General features: G+C 33.3%; 1 protein-coding gene across 1 annotated transcript; it reads left to right on the forward strand.

The window, feature by feature from the left end:
• The first annotated feature begins 258 nt into the window (after positions 1-258).
• On the forward strand, positions 259-25546 carry LOC132749061 (G-protein coupled receptor GRL101-like). Its single transcript, XM_060738744.1, has 9 exons — positions 259-847; positions 3668-3784; positions 5157-5678; positions 6265-7312; positions 7862-8391; positions 8915-9042; positions 9772-9820; positions 18607-18842; positions 23695-25546. The coding sequence occupies exons 1-9, from the start codon at positions 772-774 to the stop codon at positions 23836-23838; spliced, it is 2850 nt and encodes a 949-aa protein (XP_060594727.1). The 5' UTR covers positions 259-771; the 3' UTR covers positions 23839-25546.

Consider the following 25546-nt stretch of genomic DNA (forward strand, 5'->3'; position numbering starts at 1 on the left):
GTTGCAAATTGCGTAGCACACATGTTCACAATAATAAGGCGACGTATCCTGCGCAACATCAGACCCCTTACCTCCAAGATCAAAGTAACATTTGGATGTCAAACCCTAACATGTTATGTTACAGGGTATGTTTCCAAGTCAGGCCCAAGCAAATGGAATGTCATTGGTGAATTGCCCACATGCCCTTATCAATGAAAAGGTTACGTATTGGACATGAAATATACCTTTTAAAGACCGTACCGTGTATTTATTTTGTATTTGGCACTTTTTGTGGTTTTGAAATGGTGACAACAGCTATCAAATGTATTTCTGTTGACACATACACAGGAGTTATTACGTGGTTTTTCTTTCATGAATTTCTTGTTGCATGTGCTGTCCTAGCATTTGTCAATATTTTGCACTGAAAGTCCAGATCCATACCTCAAACTTTTGAAAAAGCACAATTTTGTTCTTAATGTAAAACGTTCTTTAGGCGGGGGACGTTGGTAACTCTGTTTGCAATTCTTGTTGACAAGGCCATGGCAATATCTATTTTATTATTTCATACTACTTTAGATTACTTACCTAAACTGACATTGTCATGGCTTGATTTTTTATTAAGGTCATGGCAACACTTATTTTCATAGCAACATCTATTCCATCATACTGCTGTAGATCACATATTCAAAATGACGAGGTCATAGCAAACATTTTTTTTACACTGCACTAGATTACCAAGCCGTAGATGACAATTTCATTTGTGATATAAACGGGAAACACATTCCAAAAAATATGAGATGTATCCATTACATTGACGAAACCGGCTTTCCTATTGGTTGTAGAGATGGGAGTCATCTGAACAATTGTGGTATGTACATAATCTAATAGTATGCCAACAACGATTTAGCAAAGTGCATGATGAATTACGTTCATAAAGGACATCGTTATCTCAACACGTGGTCGAACAAAATCAAAACAAGTCAATGATAGTTCCGAAACAACATATTGAACTGCTAACATCCTTTTTCCTTTTATCACAAAGTCTAAATGAAAGTTAAGGCATATCATTATCAAAAGGTGAAAGAAAGAATTTAACAGATTATTTCAATGTTCAATATTTATAAACTTTGTCTCTTGTGAAGACTGTATATCAGTCAGCCAAATTTAATGCCTTTATTGTACGTTATCCATAGTTGAATAATGTCCTTATGAGAGATATCTAATATTCTAGAGATAAACAAGTAAGAGAGAACTATTCTATCAGCATCTTTTTCCACTTGAAAGATAGTCTGATTAAGGCATGTCACAACGAGGTTTCGATGTATACATTATCTATATATGTTACTTCATAACAGTTGATAATAAGTGCCATGTGGTAGTTCGTACTTCAGTATTGTAATTCTTTTTGATATTACAAAGTCATGTGCGTCAGATGGTCTCAGTGCAAGGTTTCTAAAGTTATCGGCCAATATTATTGCTCCCATACTTACCACTATATTCAATAATAGCATTCTAAACAATACACTTCCTAAATCATTCAAAAATGCCAAAGTCATTCCTATACATAAAAAAGGTTCTAAAAGTGATAAAAGAAATTATAGGCCAATTTACGTATTTCCCTTGATATCACTTATTCTTGAACGTCATGTCAGTTCATATTCAAAGCAATACCTTGAGAAAAATCAACTTCTATACCAACGTCAGTCTGGATTCAGGTCAAATCATTCATGTCAAACTGCATTGATTAGAATTATTGATGATTGGATTACAGCTATTGACAAAAATGAAATAGTTGGTTCAATTTTCCTTGAGAGAGATCTCTCTAAAGCTTTTGACTATGTGGATCACTCTATTAGTATTGAAAAGCTTAAAATGTATAACCTAGATCCTTCATCAGTTGCTTAAATTTCCTCCTATTTAGATTGCAGAACCCAAAAAACTTACATATATTCAGAGTCAAGTTCAGTAGCTACTGGAATTCCTCAGGGCTCAGTGCTCGGTCCTATACTGTTTTTAATTCTATATCAATGACCTGCCTTTGTCTATGGAAAAACAGAAACTGATATTTTTGCTGATGACACCATCCTTCAACCTCTGACGTATCCCTTAACAGAGTAGTTAAATCTCTTACTCATGATCTTTTAAATGCCGACAAATGGTGTGATTTGAATCGCATGTATATAAATGCTAACAAAACTAAGGTCATGTATATTTCCTCAAAATACAAGCAAAATTATATCCTTGTATTTCATATAAAACAGAGCAAATTGTTTGTAGCTCTGAAGAAAAATTATTGGGTATTACAATTAATAACACCTCGTCTTGGCAAAACCATATTGATAATGTTCTTAAAAAATGCAATTCATTGTTACATTTATTATCTCGTATAAAATTATTCATATCTATAACTGTACGTAAATGTTTTACAATTCATATATTTTACTATATCTTGACTATTGTTGCATAATTTACGGTAACTGTACGTTTTTTCTAGAAGAAAACTCATTAAGTTCCAAAAGAGAGCTGCAAGACTAATTCTAGACAAAGATTATGACACTCTTTCTGCTGAACTTTTTTCTGAACTCCGCTGGATGACCTTTTCACAGAGGGTTGTTTTCAAAAAGCTATTATGATGTTAAAGATAATGAATAATCAGGCGCCTACCTATTTATTGAATAATTTCATTTTATCGTCAGATGTTCATACTCACATATTGCGTTCATCATCAGATTTTCAACTTTAAACCCCTAGACCAAATACTGAACAATTTTGTAAGTCTTTTGTTTATTCTGGATCTTGTATTTGGAATGGCCTTCCTGATTATATTAAGTCTGCTACATCTGTGAACCATTTTGAAACCTTAAACTTGAATTTCATCACATACTGATGTATACAAATCTCCTGTATATATTTACATTTATGTATCTTAATAGTTTGAATATGTTAAATTTATGTTGTTCCTTGTTGAGGGCCTCATGGAAGATTGATGTTTGTTCAAATGAGTTCTCTCGTTAAATAAAGTCTTTATTATTATTATTTCCCGGTCAAGCACGTTAGTTTTGATGATTGAATACTGCTAAGGCAGGTGCAAGGAGGCGTGATAGATTTTGCAATTTTCTATTATCTCTTATGAACAGGTTCAATATGGGACTTAAGTCCCAGATTCAGTCAAACCAAGTCCGCAGTTCTTATGTTTGTTTACATCGCCCTTTGTCCAGTTATTCTATTTGCTAGGACTTTGACAATGTTTCATCTTATATTTTGTATCGTTTATGCAACATCTATTTAACTACGGAGTCTGGTAAGGTCGAGCTTTTTTTAGTACGAACGTGCAAAATCCTGGCTTTGTTAATTTATTTATATTGGACTATTTTAGGTATAATCAGTGTTGCTTTTTCGACATGATTGTTGTGACAAAAAATATTTAGAATTTATATTTTACGACAGATAAAATATCAAATAACTATTTTTGATATGAAAATTGATTAGATTTATAAATATCTTGGTTATAAATACCTAACAATAAAATATATCAAAATGTCATTCAGAAAATTCATTCTATCTATGAAATTTTTGAACTCTATTTATTACCTCATGCAGGATTACATATTGGTTTTTGTTGTTAATTATGTATAAACGTTTTACTCTCTCTTGTGATGGAAAAAATTATGCTATCTATGTTTTACAGAGCACTATAAATGTCCACAGGGTATGGCTAAATGCCCTAACAGCTATTGTATTCCACATCGGTTTCTATGTGATGGACTTCTACATTGCCCGGGAGGGGAAGATGAATACTATTGCGGTCAGTCATTTCAAATTCATTTTAGGGAGAATGCACTTCAATAATGCTAATTTTCACGAAAATTTGAAAATGTATCTAAAAGTAAAGAAAGTAATTTGCACAATGCAAAACGGCATTATAATTTACGTAAGACTAAACAGAAGTCAAATATGCAAATATAGCCGTCACTGCGTTAAGGTGATTCCGCTTTGTCAGCCATGTTTGTTTTCACTCAAGTCTGTTCAAAGTGAAAGTAGGCCAAAATTCATATAACAACAAAGCTCTTATTGTAAAATGATGAACCATTTGAAAGTACACTTCCAGGTTTATATTTTAAGGACAATTATAAACAAAAATAAAAATGATAACAATAAGAATATTTACCTTGAATGTGCTACATTTCTGAAGACCAAAAACATTCTGTTGCAAAGTTTTAAGCACATTTCATGAATGGCAAAATCCTTATTATTTGGAGTTAAGTTTTGAAAGATTTTTGTATTTTCTGCAAAAAATAGCTATTGTAGGCACTAAAACAGACTTTAAAAAGCATTTTGCCATTCATGAAATGTGCATAAAAATTTGCAACAGAATGTTTTCGGTCTTGAGAAATTTAGCCCATTCAAGGTAAATTTTCTTATTGTTATCATTTTTATTTTTGTTTAAAATAGTCTTTAAAACATAGAACTGGAAGTGTACTTGCAAATGGCTCATCATATAACAATGTGAGCTTTTTTGTTATAAGAATTTTGGCCTACTTTCACTTTGGACAGACTTTGTGAAAACAAACATGGCTGACAAAGCGGAATCACCTTAAACAAGCAGTAAAAATACGTAATGAATACTGCAAAATCAAAATGCATGTACATTATTATTTGAATCTTGAATCTTATTGCATCAAAATAACAAGGACATTATTATTGGAATCTTGAATCCTTTAAAGCTACTTAAAATGTTACTACAGTTTTCTTAAGTTTGATATTTTGAAATACTTTAAGGGCTTGTCTGGAGGCATGCAGCTCAGAGATAAAAGTCATATCAACAACATAAATTAACTAGATTTAATATGCAACCATACTAATAACTTAAATAATTTAAAATCTTAAAGATCATTAATTGATAGATTGTTTTCCCAAGAACAATGAATACAATATAAAGGTAGCTGGTAAGAGAAAGTGGGAGGAGAGAGAGAGAAATCAAATTGTTACATTGGTTACTCTCCTCTTTAGAATATACCATGCTAAGTTGTATTCCTTCAAAGAGATGAACAACTGAATTAATGACATCTACGTTTAAACATTTGCAGCTGTCGTACATTGTAATACTCTCGTTTTTTGTGGCGGATCTTAATTGTTTAATGTTCTTTTTTCTTTTTTGGTTTATTGTAAAATTGCAGGATGTGCCCCATCAAAAAATGAAATTCTTATTATTCACGACGAGGAAACTACTGATGGGCCAGATATATTTCGGTTTGCACAGCAATTTTCCACTGCAACAAATATTGTTCGTGTATTAAGCTATAAGGCAACAAAACCATTCAGTGCTTATGGAATCAATAATTTGTTGCTAGACGTTCTTGATAAGGAAATAAGTAGAGCACAAGATACTGAAAATTCGTTCAGTTGTCGCTATAAAACAATGGCAAAACATCTTCTAGAGTCAGTTCATTTTACAAACGATCATCTGAAAGGTGTTATTTTAATTCAAACGAGAGGGGTTGCAGAAGAAGTCAATAAGGAAATCGTAGGAACAAAGTTTATCTTAGAACAAAATACAAAAGTTTACAGGGTGATCGAGAATTTTAATTTGTCAAGTTATTCAAAGACTTCAAGTTCGGAAAATGTTTTAGAATTTTATGTTAGAAGATGGCAGAGTCTAAATGGAATTGGTGCAGAATATTTCAGCGACCTATGCAATAGTAAGGTTTATATTGTTATAAATAGAAAAATTGAACAAACCATAATGCACGTTTGAAAAAAATCTTTTTATTGACTAAGTTTGACTTTAGCAGAAAACAAACAATTTACTTCAACGTATTTAAGCACTAAGCTTTCTTGATGAAATATTTTTCGAAAATAAAAATGTTGACAGAGTTCTTAAATGAATTAATATGAACATATATGTGATGAATAATAATATTCTGTTCTTGAAAATTTTATTAACTGCCATACATTGATATGTGATATCGAATGATCAGGCCCAAGACAAAAGTTATTTTAAGTAAATGTTATGTATAAACTCTGAATGAATTGCAACTTTACGTTCCAACCAAAAATCATTTACCTTAACTTTATATAACTATAAGTGAGAAAAAAATTATGTTGTAAATGAGGAGTTGACTGGCTATTTATTTTTCAAAACTTTCTATTTTAAGAGGTGTGTATGAAGATGAACTGTCATGACACAAAGTGTCGGTTAGTTCAAAGTACATATATGTATTTATTAATTTGTTTCGCTTGTATGGTAGATTTTTGACACTCACAGCAACAATTTTTTATTTTCAGTAACAACAAAGGTTCACTGCCCCTATGGTTACAAATGTGCTTGGAGTCATGCTTGTTTATTGATAGATCAAGTCTGTGACGGGATTGTTCATTGTATACATGGTGACGATGAGGCAATTTGTGACTTTAGATGTCCAGATAATTGCACATGCCAGGGGTATGTTGCTGATTGCAGCAACACTGACTTTCAGTTATCTTTATTACCAACAGTACCAGATACAGTCCGGTATCTTGATTTTAGTTCTAACATCGGACTCAGTTCTATATTGGAGGAATCTTATTTACATTTGCAAACTTTAATCGTCTTTAATCTTTCATACTGTGGAATACAGCGTATAAATTCATATTCGTTTGAAAGAATGAAGAATATCCGCCATTTAGATCTAAGTTACAACTTATTAACAATTTTGCCAGATTTTGTGTTTATCAGCTTAGAGCAGCTACAAGTCCTTAATCTACGAGGTAACTATCAGCTATCAGTAATAGAAATGTATGCCTTTGTTGGACTGGTTCATGTTGGAGAACTGGACTTAGCCAATGCTAGACTGGAAACAGTTTTGGCAGACACATTTTCAGGAATGAGTCTACACAACTTAGACTTATCAAACAACAAGCTAAAGGGATTGGCAAGTTTTGCTTTCCGCGGTGCATCTATACGGTCTATCAGTTTCAAAGAAAATAATATAAAATCATTTAATACAGAAATATTTACTGGACTTATTGGTTTAGAAAACCTGATTACTCCGGAGTTCAAATTCTGTTGTATTCGACCCAATTATGTAAAAGAAGAAAACTGTTATCCTCAAAAAGACGAGTTTTCATCCTGTGATGACCTGATGAGACACTCTGTGCTTCAGTTTTTGATATGGTTAATAGGAATCACTGCGTTTCTTGGAAATATTCTGACGATTTTCTACAGGCTGAAATATGATAGAGAAAGATTGAAATTGGGGTTTGGCATATTTGTTACAAACTTGGCAGTTGCCGATTTTCTAATGGCTATATATCTCATCATTATAGCTGCTGCCGATTCTGCATTTCGGAAAAGGTAAGTCACGTGATATTCCTGAAATAGAAAAGTAACACTTAAGATATTATATACTATATATAGGTGACTTTAAAAGGCCGAATTGTAATAAAGATATTAACATTATTGACTATACTTATGTGATGTCTCTGCCTGATTCAATATGGACCGATATGAATCAATGCAACGAAATATGTAATAAATTAAAATGAATATTATTAGGTACAATGTCTGAGGAAGAAAACTATGCGCAGACTGATTGGGATTCGAACCAGTGGCGCCGGGAATCGTTTTGCAGCTATATCGACCCAGCTTTCAGGTGGTTTACATAGTTTATCCCCTAGTCGTGAAAAGTTTTTTATATCGGGACAAAAGAGTCTCGCACCAAAGTTTTGATTCATTGTCTTTTCTGTTGAATAGTACTTTGTATTTACATTATAGTCGTGCGTCCTCATGAACATTAAATCAAGTATTAGGGTGTGCTCAACATTTTTTGTAAGTTATAGTACAATTGAACTTATACAAATTATGTAGTCATTTGTGATGCAAATTGAACATATTCTTTTAAAGATACATATTTATGGACGACTACTGGAGGCACAGTATATGGTGTAACCTTGCGGGAATGCTGTCCACCACATCTTCAGAAGCGAGCGTTTTATTTCTTTGTCTCATTACATTGGATAGGCTTCTGGTAATAAAATTTCCGTTTGGACGAGCTAAATTGACCAAAGACAGAGCTGTCAGTTGTGCCATTTTCACGTGGGTATTTTCCGTTACTGCAGCCATATTTCCACTTGCTTATGAAGGATATTTTAAAAACGAATTCTACTCAAAGTCTGGTGTTTGCATTGCTTTACCGTTAACAAGAGATCGTCCACCTGGCTGGGTTTATTCCTTATCGGTGTTTGTTTGCCTGAATTTTCTTACATTTATCTTAGTCGCAGTTGGGCAGCTCTCGATTTTCATTGAAATTCGCAATTATTCTGGAATCGCCACCACTGTAGAAAGTTCAAGAAAAAGGGACCTTAAAGTTGCAAGGAATCTTCTGCTAGTTGTAGCAACTGATTTTATGTGCTGGTTTCCTATAGGAGTCATGGGTAAGAAGTTATTTTAATTGATAAATTAACATAAATGATAGAGCTGGCCGAAAATTAGTCGGCGTCGTGTCGGTGTCGGCGCCTCTGTAGTTAAGGTTTAACGTGTAAGCTGGTATCTCCATAACTACTGAATGGAATGGATTGAAACTTCAAGCACTTGTTCTTTGTAATTATCTAACATGATTGGCAAATGTCCAATAACTCTGACTTCGTTAAGTTTTTGCGTGTAAGCTGGTGTTTCCATAACTACTGAAGGGTTTGTGCTTTTTTGTGACAATTTTATGCATTCATAATAATCAGTCAGTGATTTACTCGATATAACATCTTAATAACAAGCCTTTGAACCTTTTTGGGACAATTTTTTGTATTCATATAGGTAATCATTATTATACTCAATGTCGAGCGCCGTTCTTGTTATACTACCAACCAGTCAACTCGGCTCTAAATTCTATTTAGTGCAATCATAGCAGGGAAAGTAAGAAATGTACTATTAAATTAATAATTATTGTTTCTTTAATTCTAGCAATGTTTGCGCTGTCTGGTCACGTGATATCTGGAGAGGTATATGCATGGGCAGCTGTTTTTATTCTACCAGTCAACTCGGCTCTTAATCCTATTCTATATACATTAAGTGCCATCATTGGAGGAACGGTGAGTTATTTACTATGAATTTCTTTCCAGCAAATGTAAGGTCTGTAACTCAAAAAGTTTCAATCCAACATTTCAGCTTGGCTGCCAGTTGTTATACTATGTATATAAGTACAGAGGATTTATTTATGCCATTGTTACTTGCTAACGGACAACTTTTCCTGTTTCAACTTGCAACCAAAAAATATTCTTCAAACGTAAGCTTTTAATTCATTTACTTAAAATGTCAAATGAAACTCTGCGAAAACATTAAATAAAACGACAAAGTTATCACTTTTTTAGCCTTTCACTCCGCGGTGCGCCAGACCATATTTCAGAAGCAAGTGAAAGTGCCAACTGTCGCATACTTGTGATTTTGTCCTTCGTTCCGCGAGGCTCCAAGCGAAAAAAAAAGACAGTGATCACTTTCTTGCACTTTTGCTCTGCGGGATGCCAGGGAAAACACGAAGTTACGACAATGTGATCAATTTGTCGTACTCTTGCTCTGCAGGGCGCCAGACTAGAATACGAATGTCGTGTTTTCGTATGGGGTCATGTGGAGCGAAAATAAGACATTACACAAATCCGAGTGCTTTCAAATTTGTGTTTAGGTTGCAATTCTCTAGTACAAATCCTGAATGAGTGACAGATTGCAGTTACTCTGTTCAACCGATTGCAAATATATTCAGCGAATGGATTGATCGTTAAGTAACTTTCATATCTGCAAACTATTTATTTTTGTTATATTTTCAGAAATTCAGTCCCAGTACTGATGAACAGTCATTGAAACAAATGACACAAGGTTTGTTGTTTCCTTTCTAGAGTAGTTTTACTTTTAATCAGGGCATCAGTTGTGTTACATATGATAAAGGTGGATCGTTTTACATTGACTCGTACGTGATCGATAACATGTGAAAAGCCTTTTAATCCGACATCGGTTAAAATGTATGGACAAAATTTTCATTTTCTATTGCCTTACATTTTCACATTTAAGAAAAATAAGCATTCCCATACGCCATTTTCATGAAAATGCACAAAAGGGTCACATTGAAGGTTCATTGTCTCCACCGTATGAAAACATCTTTATAACGCTACATTTACATTTTTCCTTACCTTGCACTTATTTCTCGTGAAATCACGGGTATTTTATGTAGCGGAGTGGCTACCAATTATGCTGATTAAAGCTATATTACATATACTGGTAATATTACCTAAAATATATCCTATCTACATGTATTTTATTTTATTTTTTGACTACATAATTGTAAATTTTCTCTCTAGTCTCTTTATGTGCATAACTCTTGTAAACAAAAAATTAAATATAATTTAGCTTTTGGATATTTCTAGTCTAAAATCATGCATTGTTTAAGTCAACTAGCTCACTTGTTTTGAATAAAAAGTAAAATTTACAAAAAATACTTGATGTATTCCAAATTGCTGTTTCGAACTTAACTTAAAACATTTTGATGCATTGAATTTATAAAGTACGTAACTACATTAATTTCAAACAAATCACACTTGACCTATAGTAAGGTATTCTTTTCTCGTTTTCTTCATAATTAGCAGCCTAGTTTCTTGATTTGTATTATTATCGTGCTACTAAATATTTTGTATATATTTTTGTTTAAATAGTTGTATGATATGTATAAATCCTATTCACAACACTAGTTAAAGATAAGTAAACAAACATACCTGTATGTCTGGTAATCTACGGGTTGTATTTCTTTATGTTAATTTACATCGATTGCAGACGACACAGGTCAGAGGAACATAAAATCTTGTCTTTTTCGTGCTAAATGAAATCTACCGATAGTCGCTTAAACTAAGTGTTACTTGATGCACAAAAACTAAATATTTTAAACTCTGTTATTTTGTAACATATTTCTTTTCGTTCTTTTAACGTACTTGTGATAAATATTTTTGTAATCATTTGTATGAACTAGCATCGCAAATATTTTCTACATTCGTTAACTATATTTTCCCTTTGATGTGATTATTTTAAAAACATTTTTTTCTTTACTCGTTATATTTTTAACATTTTTTTTCTTTATTCGTTACTTAATTGTATACGAGCCATGTTTGGATAGGCATCCGATGATGCTCAAGCGTATTGATTTTCTTTGTATTTATAATGATTTCGATATTTGTCCCCCGCCTTTTCGAAGAAAAAAGGGGGATATAGAAATAGGCTCGTCCGTCCGTCCGTCCGTCCGTCCGTCACACTTTCGTGTCCGGTCCATAACTTTGTCATTTATGAAAGGAATTTGAAATAACTTGGCACAAATGTTTATTATAATAAGACGATGTGTCATGCGCAACAACCAGACCCCTACCTCCAGGGTCAAGGTCACACTTGCTCATTCAAGGTCAACAATGCCTATTTGAGGGTATATGTCATGTCCGGTCCATAACTTTCTTATCTATGAAGGGATTTTGTAAATACTTGCCATAATAGTTCACAATAATCAGACAATGTGTCATGCGCAAAAACCAGTCACCTACCTTCAAGGTCAAGGTCACACTTGGAGGTCAAATATTAACATAGTCTGTTACAGGGTATATTTCGTGTCCGGTCCATAACTTTGTCATTTATCAAAGGAATTTGAGATAACTTGGCACAAAAGTTTGTTATAATAAGACAATGTGTCATGCGCAACAACCAGACCTGTACCTTCAGGGTCAAGGTCGTACTTGCTCATTCAAGGTCAACATTGTCTATTTGAGGGTACATGTCGTGTCCGGTCCATAACTTTCTTATCTATGAAGGACTTTTGTAAATACTTGCTATAATTGTTCACAATAATCAGATGATGTGTCATGCGCAAAAACCGGTCACCTACCTCCAATGTCAAGGTCACACTTGGAGGTCAAATACTTACAAAGTCTGTTACAGGGTATATTTTGTGTCAGGTCTATAACTTTTTCATAGATCAAAGGATTTTGAAAATACTTCGCACAAATAGTCACTATAATAAGAGGATGTGTCATGCGCAACACCTGCATCCCTACCTCCAAGGTCAAGGTCACACTAAGAGGTCAAAAATTAACATAGTCTGTTATAGGGTATACTTTGTGTCGAAACTAGAACTTCTTGGGATTTTGAAATAACTTGGCACAAATAGTCACAATAATAAGTCGATATGTCAGGTACAACATCTGCACCCCTACCTCTTAAGGTCAAGGTCACACTTAGAGGTCAAAGGTTAACAGAGTCTGTTATTTGGTATATTTTTTGTCCCGTCCATTACTTCTTCATAGATTAAGGGATTTTGAAAATACTTGGCACAAATAGTCACAATGATTAGATGATATGTCATGCGTAAAATCTGTGACCCTACCTCCATGGTCAAGGTCACACTTAGAGGTCAAAGATTTACATAGTCTGTTATATGGTATATTTTGTGTCCAATCTATAACTTCTTCATAGTTCAAGGGATTTTGAAAATACTTGGCACAAATAGTCTCAATAATAAGACGTTATGTCATGCACAACACCTGCTCCCCTACCTCCAAGGTCATGGTCACACTTAGAGGTCAAAGCTTAACATGATAGATTTTTAAATTCCGTGTTTCATTTTATTTTTTTAACAAATTTATTGTTACATTTGCAGATCTACTATTGATCATAATTTTGGACGGAATGTCCTGAGATCCATACCTCAATCTTTTGAAATAGCACAATTGTATGCTTCATATAAAACTCCCGGGGCGGGGGACGTTGGTAACTCTGTTACAAATTCTTGTTTATTTGCAAGTAGGATAGTATGAGTGTTCTCACCTTTTTTTATAAGTACTTGATATGCGTCTTGTACATTTTGTTAACTTCTATTGTTTAGTTTATTTAATCTCTCATCATCTAAAGTTTATTAGTTATCTTATTACATCAGTGTTATGTAGCTTAAACGTATACATGTTTAATATGTTTTCGTCTACTTTTACCATACATGAATTAAAACTTACTTATACATGTATAACTACTTCAATATATTTAAATAACTTACTATATTATACACAAACAACATAATTATTTACAAACCCAAAGACACATTTTTAGATCAGAAAACTTATATACTTACCTCATTTGATTATCATCTTAGATTAAGATAACCTTGATTATATAATACTTTAATATATCAATAACCACTATTGTTTTGCATGCATACTACAATATTTGATTTGAGTATTGATTTTTCTTCGAAATAATAATGATTTTGATATTATATTTGCCAGTATGAAAGTTTGCTCTCCGTTCTTTTTTATTAGTATTTGCGTATGCGTCTTGTACATTTTGTAAATTTCTATTGCATAGATTATTTGTAAAAAACTACCTCATACATGTTCATCTTAAAAGGCTAATAGAATTCTTCTCTATTGTTTATCAATTTATCTTATTTTCCTAATACTTTTATCTATACTAATGTTTATTGGAATTTATCATTTACGTTTTTTTTTATTTTCCTTTGACGGTATTATTTACCTCATCTGAATAACAAAATTACATTTGTATTTATTATCGTTTTTATGAATCAAAGTTTCTTATAAAAACTACCTCAATATATTTGATATAACTTATTATATACGATCAACATAACTACAGACATATCCAAATAATGACAAAGTTATATACTCACCTCATTAGATTATCATTTGAGACTAAGATAAACTTGATTAAATAATAGTTTAATATCATTTTTGTCTAGCATACATACTTCAACGGACCTTATTCTGAATCAGCTTTAACCAATTTCTTTACTTAATTCGTATAGACCATCCTAATAAACTTACACACTTATCTCATCAAACTTACCTCATCCGATCGTCATTTTAGATCAAAATAAAAAAAAAATACCTTCATACTTTCCTATATCTATCCAGCTCAATATTTTACAATATATTTGATATAACTTATTATATACGATCAACATAACTACAGACATACCCAAATAATGACAAACTTATATACTCACCTCATAAGATTATCATTTTAGACTAAGATAAACTTGATTAAATAATAGTCTATTATCATTTTTGTCTTGCATACACACTTTAACGGACCTTATTCTGAATGAGCTTCAACCTAATTTTATACTTACCTAGAATAGACCATCCTAATAAACTTACACACTTATCTCATCAAACTTACCTCACCCAATCCTCGGTTTAGATAAAAAAAATACATTCATACTTACCTAAATCTATCCAGTACAATATTTTAAAGACTTGTCCTATCGAACTTCCGCTTCAAACAACAAATAGCTTCCTATCTACTTCTTAAATGTCCCTTAAAATCCCTCCTACTAATTACTTACTAATGATACTAGCTATTTCTTTTTCTTTTGTTTTCCTAACTCTATGTTTTTTATCAGTCTCATATCCACATTTATTTTTAGTTGTCCATCACTCTGCATACGTATGCTTTTCTGTCCCTTGTACACACAAGTTGTCAATGTTGGCTTTGCAAAAGTTCTTACTCGCTATAATAGCTATCTCATAAGTCTTATATGAAACGAAACACTTGCGAAGCCTTCATTAAATCATACAAAATATATAGGTCACTTCATTTTCCAATCACTTTTCATATTTTGCTTTTGGTATTTATCTGTAGTATCCCATTGTTTGTGTTTTCAATGCATTATTGGCTATCCTAAAATAAACTGTTTATCGTCAGATTCTCTTCAAAAAAGGTAATGACATTCACCACTAGAGTTTATAATAACATACAATTTACCAGTAATACTTTAACTTTGGTATTTGTATTGGTGTACTATTCCTGGCTAGTAGTAATCTTGCATGTACCTGGAGACATTCATCTGAATCCTGGTCCAATCTCACCTACTTCTTCAATTGCATCCATGACCTCTACTCCTTCGGAAATTTATCATATTCAAAATCATCTTTCTTTCGTACATTTAAATGTTCAGAGTATTGAACATAAACTCGATATCCTTTTTTCGGAACTCTGCGATTTTGATATTCTTGCTTTCTTTGAAACTTGGCTCAAAAGTTCTGTATCAACTGAAGACTTACTACTTTCCTCGTATCATTCCCCTGAACGCAAAGATCGCATTGGGGATGCTCACGGTGGTGAGTACATTAAAGACAATATACACTACAAACGTACAACAGATCTAGAATTAAACAGGTTAGAATGTATTTGGATCAAGTTGATTCTTTGTAACAATCGTCATATTCTATTTAGTATCTTCTATCGCCCGCCTAACTCAGATGTCATATACAACAATCTTATTGAAGATTCTATTGGTCTAGCCATTGACACTTATATACCTGACATCATCATTACGGGTGATTTCAATCTAACTGTAAACTGTTATTCATCAAACCGCAAAATTACATCCATCACTCAACAATTCAAACTAGAACAACTAATTGATGAACCAACACATTACACTGAACATTCAAATTCTTTGATCGACCTTATATTAGTTTCAAACAAAAACAATATTATTCATTCTGGTGTTGGTGATCACTTTCTAGAACAAGAACTAAGGTATCACGTTCCTATATTTGGTTTTCTGAAATTCCGTAAACCGCGACAAATGTGTTTTGACCGCATTGTTTGGGAATATGAACATGCTGACTACAAAGCATTACGTGGAGATATAAATACCTTTACATGGGAAAACTGCTTTGATGCAGATGTTAACATATATGCAAATAACGTAACCAATCAGATACAAACAAATGCTAAAAATAACATCCCTAACAAATTGATTAAAGTAAGACCTTTAGATGTTCCATGGATTACAAATTCAATCAGAGTTAATATCCGTAAACGAAAACGTCTGTATAAAAAAGCTAGAATGACAAATTCACACTATTACTGGCAAAGATTCAAATCCATTCGTAATGAAACAATATTATTGATACGGGAAGCCAAGTCAAACTATTTTTGTAAACTTTCAAATAAACTGAAAAATCACTTTCGTCTAAAGACTGGTGGAAGACACTGAAATCTTTTATTTCATCAACAAATGATAGTAGCATTCCACCACTGACAGATCCCTTTAACAGAAATATTGTTTACTCAAATAACGATAAGGCAAATCTTCTGAATAACTTCTTCGTAGGACAAATGTCTATTAACGATGAGAACAGAGATCCACCTTACCTTAGTTCATCACATTCCTGTCTCAACGATATTGTGCTTAGCCCTCATGAAGTAAAAAAAATGTTCTTCTTTCGTTACAAGTTGACAAAGCAGTAGGTCCAGATGGTATAAGTAATAGAATTTTATGCGAGGCTTCTCATGAACTATATTTCCCCTTGTGTGACTTATTCAATGCTTCTCTACAATGTTGTGAAGTTCCAATCACATGGAAAGAGGCAAATATCACTGCAGTTCACAAAAAGGGCGACACATCTCTCCTAAATAATTACAGATCCATATTACTTTTGAACACTACAGAAAAAGTATTTGAGCGACTTGTATTTAAACACATCTTTAACTTTCTCAAATAATTTTCTGTCTACTGCTCAGTCTGGTTTTATCCCTGGTGATTCTACAGTTAATCAGCTGGCCTTCATTTATGATACGCTTTGTAGATCACTTGACAATGGCCTTGAAGTTCGTGTGGTTTTCTTTGATATCAGTAAAGCGTTTGACAAGGTTTGGCATAAAGGCCTCCTTTCGAAACTAAAGCACGCAGGTATATCTGGATCTTTGTTATCTTGGTTCAATAGTTACCTTACTGATAGAAAACAAAGGGTCTATACTTGGTCCCCTATTATTTTTGATCTTTATAAATGATATTGTTAATGAAATCGAATCTTTCATAAACCTCTTTGCTGATGATACCAGTCTTTATGTTATAGTTGAACATCCTAACACAGCAGCAACACTTCTTCAGTCTGACATCCAAAAAATCTCTTTATGGGCAGAAAGGTGGTTAGTCACCTTCAATCCTTCAAAATCGGAATCCCTACTTGTAACCAGAAAGCGAATTCGTCAGCATCACCCTTCATTGCATATGTTCAACCAACAAATTCCAGAAGTTTCTGAACACAAACATTTAGGCATCTTACTTAATTTCTTCTGACTGCACATGGCACAAACAAATTGAATACATAACTGATAAAGCTTGGAAAAGGGTTAATATAATGCGTAAACTGAAATTCTCTCTGGATCGTAAATCTTTGGAAATTATCTATATAGCATTCATTAGACCTATTTTGGAATACGGTGATGTAATTTGGTGTACCCAATATGAACTCGAACAGCTTGATAAGATTCAAAATGAATGTGCTCGCATTGCAACTGGTGCAACAAAGCTTATCACACTAGAAACTCTGCAGAAAGAAATTAATTGGGAATCGTTATCCGAAAGAAGATATAAACACAAACTAGTTATGTTTTACACTATGCAGTCGAACAAAACTCCAGATTATCTCTCATCATTAATACCAAATCCAGATCAATCCCGATACAGCTTAGGAAACTCTGAAGATATCAGAGGAATTACATCAAGGACTACTCTGTACAACAATTCTTTCTTGCCATCAGTTATTCGTGATTGGAACAACTTGCCTGTTATAATACGAATCTGCCCTACAATATCTTCATTTAAAACTTTCTTAAACAAGGACAGAAAATATACACCAAAATACTTTTATACAGGTAGTCGTAAACTGCAGGTTCTTCACACTCGGCTTCGAACGAACTGCGGCGCATTAAATCACCACCTGTTTTTAAAAACATTTCTCTTACCCCTTTGTATATTGTGGGCAAATTGAAACTACACAACATTTCTTTTTCGAGTGCTGTGCATACGACGCCGTCCACAGAACACTCCTCCTTAAGCATAAACCTTCATTAACTTCTCTATGGTGACCCATCTCTTACATACCAGGACAATGTTATTATATTTACAAATGTACAAAATTATATAGAATTATATAGAAAAAAAAACGAAAAGATTTACTTAGATCCATTCTTATTGAGACTATAATCCTCCCTCACCCTCTTTCTTCTCTTTCCCACTATTTTGTAATCTTCTTTTATATATATTCTTACATTTTAGACATCTACTTGTAGTTAATCTATTCTATATAAGTTTATATATAAATATATATTTTATGTGTGTATAATTAATACTTATTCCCTTGTCTAGTATAATTATACTAACTATAAACTTATTCAAGACAAACCATATAGTTCGCCAAAGGAGAAGAATTCTATAAGACTTGTCTTTCATTCTCATCCTTTTCCATTGTCTAAAAATGTTTTGTTTGTTATATATTTGTATGAACATTATATATACTTTCGGGAATAAATATGTTTAAACTAAACATCTGCAAATTTTCTAAATTCTGAATTTCAAAATTATCTTATATAAATGTTGAATAATTCTTTTTTAATTTTGCCATTTTATGTCTTTTGGGAAATTAGGAGTTTTCTAATAAATCACTGATATCAAGTTTACCTCTCAGATGTGATATTTACTTTCAAATATCTATATTACCAAATACAAATTAGAAAAAAAAATCATTCATTCGATTTCAGAAACAAGTTACAATGTTGCAATTAAATCTGACTGATATAATAAGCGTACAATTTATTTTGTCATTTAGAATTAGGAGAGAACACAATCAGATGTTTAAATGCCAGCCGTTGTTTAACAAGGTCGATACGTCGCCATGACTATGAAGACATCACTATGATTCCCGACGAAGTAGATATACCAGCCGTGTCTATCTTATCTATTTGTAAGGCACTGGCACATACATTAGAAGGATTACAAAGTTGCTCTCTAGATATAAGTCTATTGGACAAAGGCTCTTTGTTTGTTGGTGTCAGAAGTAAACAGGTAATCTAAGACAAATTTTCTTTTATTCATTTTGTTTTCATGTACATGTTTCTTTCATTTTTATGATAATAGTATAGCCCTTAGATTTTTGTATGTATTATTGATAAGTTATAGGTTTGTATGAATTTTTATAACATATTCATGTTGCAATAATTCCAGCTTGCTCCAAACTGAACAGATAGTAAGTAAGTAGGTGGGTAGGTAGGTAGGTAGGTAGGTAGGTAGGTAGGTAAGTTAGTTAGTTAGTAACTATTTTTTCATTTCAGTGACATGTGATTTTTTTTTACAAAAACACATATCGTGATATCGCTCGTTGATTTCAAGTTTGCTGTTATAATTACACAGCTTATTTATCCCCCGCCGAAAAGTTTTCGGCGGGGGATATAGAAATAGTCTCCGTCCGTCCGTCCGTCCGTCCGACCTTCCGTCCGTCCGTCCTTCCGTCCGACATTTTTGTCCGGAGCATATCTCTAAAAGTATTTGAGTTATCAACTTGAAACTTCATAGGTAGATAGACCTCATTGAGGAGGAGTGCAGTGCACAAGAATGATAACTCTACCCTGCATAATTTTTGAGTTATTGCCCTTTGTTATTTTTCAAAATTGATTTTTGTCCAGAGCATAACTCCAAAAGCCTATGAGATATCAACATGAAACTTCATAGGTGCATAGATCTCACTCAGGAGGTGTGCAGTGCACAAGAATGATAACTCTACCTTTCATAATTTTTGAGTTATTGCCCTTTGTTATTTTTCTTACTTAATTTTTCACCTGAGTGAGGCATAACTCAAAAAGTGTTTGAGATATCAACATGAAATGTCATAGGTGGATAGATCTTATTGAGAAGAAATGTTGTGCGCAAGAATGATAACTCTTCCCTATACAATTTTTGAGTTATTGCCCTTTGTTCTTTTTCATGCTATTTTGTCCAGAGCTTATCTTAAAAAGTATTTGAGGTATCAACTGGAAACTTCATAGGTGGATGGATCTCATTGAGGAGGAGTGCAGTGCACAAGAATGATAACTCTACCCTGCATAATTTTTGAGTTATTGCCCTTTGTTATTTTTCAAAATTAATTTTTGTCCAGAGCATAACTCAAAAGGCCTTTGAGATATCATTATGAAACTTCATAGGTGCATAGATCTAATTCAGGAGGTGTGCAGTGCACAAGAATGATAACTCTACCTTTCATAATTTTTGAGTTATTGCCCTTTGTTATTTTTCATACTTAATTTTTCAATTCAATTTTTTTCTCAAAAAATATTTGAGGTATCAACTTGAAACTTCATAGGTGGATAGATTTTACTGAGGAGGGATGCAGCACACAAGAATGATAACCTACCCTGCATTATTTTTCAGTTATTGCCCTTTGTTATTTTCAGCCATCAGTATTCACATAGGTTTCAAATCTGTTATCACTATAGCCATCAGTTTTCATTATCAAAAGACCTCTTAAAATGAAATTATTCTGCTCTACTACATATACATTTTTCCAATGAGCAAACACATTCGGCGGGGGATGGCCATGTTGACATGGCTCTTGTTTCATCTAATGATATATGTTTATTAAGCAAAATGTTAGGTGAATAAAGTTGGTCCGCCATGTTTTTTTCAAGTAACTGTGAATGTGCCTTTTGAGTTATCAAATTCTGTGCAATCTTTGCCGTTATACAGACAGTTTTTATGCCCCCGCCATGTAATAGCCGGGGCATATAGTGTTACCCTGTTCCGTCATTCCGTCCTTCCGTCCTTCCATCCTTCCGTCCTTCCGTCATTCTGTCATTCCGTCATCATCAGTTTCCGTTCATTATCTTAAGAACGGTTGCACACATTCAACTCAAATTTGACATATGAATATGTCATGAGAAAATACAGGTCAAGTTCGAATTTGGTCATGGTTCGATGATTTTTGGCAGAGTTATGCCCCTTCCTTTTACTTTGAAAATAATATAAAATTTCAGTTTCAGTACAACACATTCAACTCAAAATTGACATCTGGATATGTCATGAGAAAATACAGGTCAAGTTCGAATTTGGTTATTGTTCGATGATTTTTGGCAGAGTTATGCCCCTTTTACTTTGAAAATAATATGAAATTTTCAGTTTCCATTCATTATCTCCCCAACGGTACAACACATTCAACTCAAACTTGACGTATGGATATGTCATGAGAAAATACAGGTCAAGTTCGAATTTGGTAATGGTTCGATGATTTTTGGCAGAGTTATGCCCCTTTTACTTTGAAAATAATATGAAATTTTCAGTTTCCGTTCATTATCTCCCCAAAGGTACAACACATTCAACTCAAACTTGACATATGGATATGTCATGAAAAAAATACAGGTCAAGTTTGAATTTGGTCATGGTTCGATGATTTTTGGCAGAGTTATGCCCCTTTTACTTTGAAAACAATATGAAATTTTCAGTTTCCGTTCATTATCTCCCCAAAGGTACAACACATTCAACTCAAAATTGACATATGGATATATTTTTGGAATGCCCAGGCCAAGTTCGAATTTGGTCATGCTTCAATGATTTTTGGCACAGTTATGCCTCTTTCACTTTGAAAGTAATATGGAATTTTCAGTTCCCCAATGGTACAACACATTCAACTCAAATTTGACATATGGATATGTTTTTGGAATGCCCAGGCCAAGTTCGAATTTGGTCATGCTTTAATGATTTTTGGCAGAGTAATGCCCCTTTCACTTTGAAAATAATATGAAATTTACAGTTTCTGTTCATTATCTACCCAACAGTGTCACATATTCAACTTAAATTTGACATATGGATATGTCAAAGGAATGGGCAGGTCAAGTTGGAATTTGGTCATGGTTTGATGATTTTTTGGCAGAGTTATGTCCCTTTCACTTTGAAAATAATATAGATACATCTTAGGAATAATAATTTACGCTGAAGACTTGTGGGCATCTGTTTAAGGTTAGAATGCACAAAACTTCACCAAAATCGACGTTTTCAATGTTAAATTTGGTCCGGAGAGAAGTTGTCTCCAGTTTTCCAGCTACCCCGAGTGACTGCGTCGCACGGTATTTCCATCAAATTGTCGACCAATAGGCAATATCTTTACATGTGCATACTCGGAAAACACATCGCTAGCTAACTGCATTCCGATATTTTTACATAAATGTCTGTAATCTTCAAAAAATATGAAAAACTCACCTTATTTATCGTGTCAAACGTCCTAGACGGGTGCTCACAACGAGGAACGGAAGTTGCTCACAACATTTTAACCGATGGACATTTTTCACTCGTTGTGAGTTAAACGGGCGTGGTCACGGTTCGGAGTGTCAAGCGGATTATCCCGCATACAGAATATGAGCCGTGTCATGACAAAACCAACGTAATGCGTTTGCGACCAGCATGGATCCAGACCAGCCTGCGCATCCGCGCAGTCTGCTCAGGATCCATGCTGTTCGCTTACCAACTCTATTACAAGTAGAGAAACCATGGATCCTGATCAGACTGCGCGGATGCGCAGGCTGGTCTGGATCCATGCTGGTCGCAAACCCATTATGATGGTTTTGTCATGACGCGGCTCAATTATTGATCTTTGATCTGTGTTAATGGCCGAGACGTTATAACCAGAGAAAATTGATTGTTCTACATTAATTAAACCATCACTTATCGCGTGAACATTGGTCAACACGTCATCAATACGTCAGGTTTTCCTTCCAATGTCAAAACTCAGTACATTTTTCAATGCTCAAACTTTTGAGTCAATATCTGCTATTAGTTTGCTTCTCATTTTAAGTAATTTAGATTCGAACATTCTTTTTCATGCTATCTTGTCCTAATTTAATTTCAGTAACAGCCTGTACCCAAAATGTTATCTGCTGCTTTTCGTTCGTTTTAACAACTTTACCTGGAGAATCAATTCCCGCCATAATTTTGGTCTGATTTTGGCTATTTGCCTTTATTATAGGCGTTGATGTTTGTTGATTAAATACACTGCTTTCACAGGCACTTGTAGTAGAATCTGATAAACTTAGGTCCTTTTCATATAACATCCCGTTTGTTTTTTTTAAGAATTTCACTAAGCATCAGTGAATCCGAACCACCACTACTTTTTTACATCCGAATTTGTCTGAGTCCGAGTCACTGCCGTTACTGCGCTTTTTCCGTTTATGTTTTGCCATCAGAGGTCAAAGACTCTAGGACATATGTAATCCAATCGAAATGATTTTATAAGCACAATATTCCGATTTATGTATCGATTGTATAGATTTTCTCAACCACTTTGAAACATACGACCATTACGAGCACCTGGTCACACCTTGTCGTATAAAATAATAGATACTACTAGATTGCCACTATTGTTATTTATGGGCCTAACATCATTTTCATGGAAGGTATAATTATGGTGTTAGTGATAACTATTTAACAGTAAAAATCCTAGACTATCCGTACTTGTGCCTTATTTAACATTCTGCCCTGTTAATAAACGCTTTGGTCATACAAATTTACGCAACCATTATAAAACCTAGCAATTCTACCAAGTCTAAACAGATACTCTACAGCTTGTTTTCTTCCATCATAAACAGGTAGTTCCAAAGGGTTTGCGGCCTTGGAATAACAGTTATATGACACGTACAATAATGAGCCGCGCCATGACAAAAGTAGCATAATGCGACTAGCTATCAGTTTCTCTACTTGTAATAGGGTTTGCAAGCGAACGGCATGGATCCTGATCAGACTGCACGGATGCGCAGGCTGGTCTGGATCCATGCTGGTCGCAAACGCATTATGTTGGTTTTGTCATGGCGCGGCTCATATGTATCATAAAATACCAATGATTTACATTTTATGTTATAGATGCATTTCTCTGTTTTAGCTTACAGGATTACTGAGAATTAAAGCTGTACCGTTTATATCCTATAAACCAGAGGATAAAACTGAGAGGATCAAACATCTAGGAATGATAATGAAAGGTCTTTTAGCAGCAAGAGAAAAGCGACAGTTTTGTGGAACTAAATAACTGGATAACTTTTAACAAGCGTAACTGAAGCACTGTTGTTTAGTAAAAGGTTTTCAAACCGGTGAACATTTCAAATTTAGTTTTCCATCAACCAACGGTTCTTGAAAGGTGAATCGCATGCGTATAAATAATAAAATACTTCAGAAATAACCTTGAATTTCAGTCTTTTTATTGTCGGTGTAATAGACTTAAGTGTTACAATTAAAAATTATATAGTGCTTAGATAGATAATGCTTTCAACTATTCTAGTTTACTGTGAACACATTTTAACTGTTAAGAGTATTTCAAATTGATTTTTTATAGTTTATTGTTGTCGGAACACCGGTTTTTACGTATATAAACTAACTATCGTTGCAACAGAAATAGACTAAAAGATGATATTATTCCAATTTTTAATGCATCGCATGTTTCAAGTGTTTTCAGTGCTTTGATTTAAACCTTATTTGTCTCTTTATAATTGTTGTGCGTAAAGTTTATCTACTTATTTTCAATTTATTGTTTGTTTGTTTAATTAATTAATCAACAAGAACAATTAATTACGGAATGTAACAATTTGCAGAAAAAGAGCAAGCGTTTGTAGTATGTTGTGGTTATAGTCTTAAAAACTGTATGTTAGACAAACACATGTATATTGTAATTTAAGCCTATTTCTTATATTCATAACGTAACTCTTGAATATTTTATTTATTTATTTATTTATATATTTATTTTTATTTATTTATTTATTTATTTATTGTAATTATTGCATAAGTATTGCATTTGTATTTTATTTAAGTACGTTCTAAGTCTTAAACATTGTTGAACATAATTATGAATTAAATCATATTTAACGAGTCATTACTGATTCACGCGTCAAAAATATCTCCTGAACATTCAAAAGTTTCTATACGTATTTGGTATGACTCTAAAAGACCGCCATGAATTTATTCACCAGTTTTTGTAAACCTAGCTTATGCACTGCACTGCCAATCAAAGACGAAAAACATTTTCTTTAGATCAAGTAAAATAATGGTAACTTTCCTGTTATTACTGTTGTGTTTGTTGTTGTGGTCGTCGTCGTTTTCGTAATAAATAAATGCCTGGCTTATCTTGCCGACGATTTTTCACGACTAGACGTGTAAGGCATCATGTAATTGAAGTCAGCTGGAAATGAAGTTCTTTTTAGCCGCAAAATAGATATTTTATGACTATTAATAGTGTGCGGAGAGATGGACAGACAGACAGACGGACAAGCACGTTTCAGTATATGTTAACGTCATTATTCACATTTACTACTTGAATGAAATACTCAAAGAACTTAACCAGTTCAAAATTAAAATGAATCACATTTTATACCGAAATTACACTGTCAAAATCTAGTTGTTCAATAGACTGACGAAAGAAAAGGACTTTAACAACTTTACTTTTAACATTTACATAAGCATTAATATAACAATAGAAACTGAAACATATTTGACGTTTTGCATTTACAGATGTTTATTTCTTGACGATCAATGAGCAATTAGTTTGTAATTATTTGAAGCAATTACTTTATTTATAATATAGGACAAATGAACAGAGCACAGTTACACTTAAAAAAAAACATCAGTAAAAAATTAAAATAGAAATCTACATATTTTTGTTCTTTATTTGTTTGTTGTTATTGTTGTTTTTTTTCTCTCTCTTTTTTTTCATTTTTTTGTTTTGTTTAGAAGGACATTTGTTCTGC

The sequence above is a fragment of the Ruditapes philippinarum genome, unplaced genomic scaffold (genome assembly GCF_026571515.1).
Source record: "Ruditapes philippinarum isolate M1 unplaced genomic scaffold, ASM2657151v2 ctg5303_1_1_1_1, whole genome shotgun sequence".
NCBI lineage: Eukaryota > Metazoa > Mollusca > Bivalvia > Venerida > Veneridae > Ruditapes > Ruditapes philippinarum.